Genomic DNA, 3,510 nt, shown 5'->3' with positions numbered 1-3,510 from the left:
GTGAGACCAAGGAAAGAGTCTGACAACTAAACTGAAACCTATACATTTTTCTCACAGTACATGTAGTAACAACACAATGGCCTGTGCATTACCACTGGCAGTCCTTGTCCTTCATGGATTTCTCTCTCTTTCAGCAGGTAAGACTCTCTCCCTCTATCCCGCACAAGCCTGTGGATTGGCTGAGGATGTTTTGTTTAGTCTGTTTGTTTTTACAGTAAAAAAAGATGAGTAATTGTTGGATCAGTTATTTGAGAAGAGGATGTCTATTGATTTTAAATAGCATACTTTTCATTTAAATGATCATCAAATAGGGTCAATCTGGTAAATAAAAAGGTATTATCCATTGATTGTCACATTCATGGATTGCTATTGAATCTGTACATTTGATCACAATTGATTTGAGCAATGTTAGGGAGAAAATGAACAATGACATGGGCATGAAAAATGACTTTGAAAATGTATCTTCTGTGGTGCCTCTGTGTTATCTTGTAAATGTAACAATGTCATCTATTTTTTTAACAACTTCCTTTGCATGATTTGATATTGCAATTTTATCTCATTATGAGAATGATTTGTATGGATATTGTAAATGCTATTTAGATATTTTAAGATCAATATGTGGGACAATACTTATTTCTTTACTTAAGTGTTTTTTTCCATGCCAATGTAATTTATTTGACTTCAATTACCATTGATATATAAATGTATAAGATATCGGTCATTTGACCAAGATTAACATCCTATTTACTCAAGGAGAAGGCTTAATCTGACCATCTGTCTATGAGATTGTCCCCAGATCAGCCATTTGTTTTAAAGAGGTCCTGTTATTTTAGTATCTGTGGCCTTTCAGAGAGTTGTAATTTTAGACATGTTCTGTTTCAAACACCCAGTACACAAAAACAGGAAGAGTTAATAGAATGATCTGGGTTACTGTGGCTAACCCAACCAGTTGAACACATATTTTCATACAGTAGCATTATTTGAATTTGATCCAAGTTAAAAACACTTGGTAGAAGCTGTTTTAGAGCATATTTGCCAAGTAGTTGTCCTAACTGACAAATGATGAGAAACTAACAATGGACAATTGTACTTGAAATTAACTTATTTTACTTTGAAATGTAGCATGCATAATTGGTCATGTATAGTGTAAATGCATGCTTGACCAAAAATGTCAATAACAAGATTTGAATTAGATCACATTTTCTCACTCTTTATTGACCCCAAAACGTAATAAAAGTATGTTACCGTCAGCAACAACAGATAATTATTCTGATCTCTTTTCTTCTCTTCTATCACAGATTCATGCAATTATTATTTCCAACATGGATCTTTCTTCTCCATTCCTCTGAAATACACTGACTTGAGTTCGAAAGAAATAACCTGGAAACACAATGAAAAAGTTATATTAAAAAGAAAGAATGGAAAGTTCAAACCAGGCAAGCCTGAGGACATCTTAGATGATGGGTCTCTCCAACTCAAAGGCCTGGTGTCAGCAAACGAAGGTACTTACAAAGCAGAGGTGTTCAACAGCGACGGAAAAAGCATCAAAGAAGAGTCCTTCAGCCTGTGTATGAAGGGTAAGTCTCTTTCTCTCTTTCTTTCCAACCATACAAGTACTGTATCCTCTCCTTTAGGGACACTGATGGCGGCCATTTTGTTTCTCTCCAGAAAAAGTCTCCAAGCCCTCAGTGCAAATTACCTGTTCTGATAAGGACGTCACCTTTACCTGTTTCTTGACTAACACTGAGGGAGTGACTTTCAAGTGGAGCAAGAACAGACAGCCTTTAAATGGGGAAAAAACAACAACCTTGATCATCGGTCTGAAACAACTGAAAGAGCCGGACACCTTCACCTGCTCTGCAGTCAATGAGGTCAGCGCGGAGACAAGTGACATCATCAAACCAACATGCAATGGTACAGTATGTTTTGAAGGGCTCAATTGCAATTCTCTGCGAATCTCTGTCTTTCTTTTTCTCTCTATTTTCTTCTGTTTTCAGGAAAAAAGTGACTCATGTTTAATATTGGTGGCGCAACAAATAAAAAAGACAAAGAAAGTAAAACATCTCATTTGTCTCTCTGCTCCACCCCTCATCCCCCACCCTCCTCTCAGCTGTCTCAAAATTGGGTGATCTGCGTTCACTGTTTGGTTTGGATTTCTGGACCATGGTGGGCATCCTGGCCGGGGGAGGGGGCTTGGTACTCCTCCTCATCATCATCACCTTGGTGTGCTGTTGCCTCAGCCGACGCAAGAGCCAGATGCGCTTTGAAGGTAATCGCTTCAGACCAAAGCTCAAATGTCTATGGCTATTGTGTTGGTGTTCTGTGCACAGAAACATTTATGGTGTCTACAGTATCTTTATTTTGTTCCCTCCCTCATTTCATCTGTTCATTCTCCTTCACAGAGGAAAGAGAGTTGAGACTAGCCCCCCTGACCAAGACCCAGCATCCTTACCACCCAGAGGGCCAGACAAAGCATCCTTCTCACCCAGAAGGCCAGAAGCAAAGGCAGAGACCCCCCGGTGGGGCCCCACCTGGTTCCATGGGCCCCAGGCCCACAGCCAGAGCCTCCAGCCAGGCTGCGCCCCAACCCAGAGCCCAGGCTCGAGGGAAGCCTCCACAGACACCAATGGATGATGATGAGGAGCAGCCCCCACCACTACCCCAGCCTAGGAAGAAAGGCTCTCACCCCGCCAGGCAATGAGTCTGGAAACAGGTTTCGCCTGTATACTTTCTGATCCAAGGAAAGGAGTTCCAGCAGTCTACATGTTGTAGATGTTGAAAATGTTGTTACCTAAAGAATAGAAAAGGAAGGGAAAAATACCCACACAGTGTTCTTTTCTTCCAATGCCTTTTCAAAATTCTGTTTCATTGTTTTTATGTTCGGTAGGCTACAACTCATCTGTCCACCTCCTCTTGAAGTAGTGACCTTAACTTGATGTCTGTGTGGTTGTCAATAAAAACTAAATAACTGCAGGCACATAGTCATTGATGGGCAACATTATTTGAAAATACTCAAATACACAGGAAATAAGTATTTCAAATACAAATAATTAAAATGCATATGTATTCGAACCCAGGTCTGATAGCTAACAATTGAAAGATGATAATAATAGTGTAAATGTTTCCATTCACATCATTGTGCATTTGAGTCATTCTCTGTATTCACATCTCTGAGTAAAGCTCTCATGTAATGTCTTGTTTTCCTGTTACATCGCTGAGGCCTCTTGGCGGTGGTTTTGGCACGGCACCAACGAATAGCATGCAGGGAGCAAAGATGCTGAAAGGAACACTTAACTGAAGCCCTCGCTTCCACACATCTTACCTCCTTTTCCTGTGTGTGTGGGAGGGATGTGTGTGTGTGTGTGTGTGTGTGTGTGTGTGCACATTTGCGTTTGCTGAACTGCACATGACTGCTAACACAGGTTTTTGCACCCATTTTATTTACAAGCATTTCGCTACTCTCACATTAACATCTGCAAGCATGTGTATGTGACCAATAAAATGTTATTT

At 40.3% G+C, this 3,510-nt stretch overlaps 1 protein-coding gene across 1 annotated transcript; it reads left to right on the top strand.

The window, feature by feature from the left end:
- On the top strand, nt 1–3,510 carry LOC135541218 (T-cell surface antigen CD2-like). The gene is made up of 5 exons (XM_064967318.1): nt 1–137; nt 1,299–1,577; nt 1,669–1,914; nt 2,111–2,269; nt 2,403–3,510. The coding sequence occupies exons 1-5, from the start codon at nt 77–79 to the stop codon at nt 2,699–2,701; spliced, it is 1,044 nt and encodes a 347-aa protein (XP_064823390.1). The 5' UTR covers nt 1–76; the 3' UTR covers nt 2,702–3,510.

Source organism: Oncorhynchus masou, chromosome 6 (genome assembly GCF_036934945.1).
Source record: "Oncorhynchus masou masou isolate Uvic2021 chromosome 6, UVic_Omas_1.1, whole genome shotgun sequence".
Lineage (NCBI taxonomy): Eukaryota > Metazoa > Chordata > Actinopteri > Salmoniformes > Salmonidae > Oncorhynchus > Oncorhynchus masou.
Note: the sequence above shows the minus strand (reverse complement) of the source record. Positions and strands in the feature narration are given on the sequence as shown.

Excerpts from the sequence above, each read along its gene's own strand:
- LOC135541218 (XM_064967318.1), top strand. The coding sequence starts at position 77 with ATGGCCTGTGCATTACCACTGGCAGTCCTTGTCCTTCATGGATTTCTC. Across the intron at positions 1,578-1,668 it reads CTTCAGCCTGTGTATGAAGG|AAAAAGTCTCCAAGCCCTCA; the intron begins GTAAGTCTCTTT and ends GTTTCTCTCCAG. Across the intron at positions 2,270-2,402 it reads GAGCCAGATGCGCTTTGAAG|AGGAAAGAGAGTTGAGACTA; the intron begins GTAATCGCTTCA and ends TCTCCTTCACAG.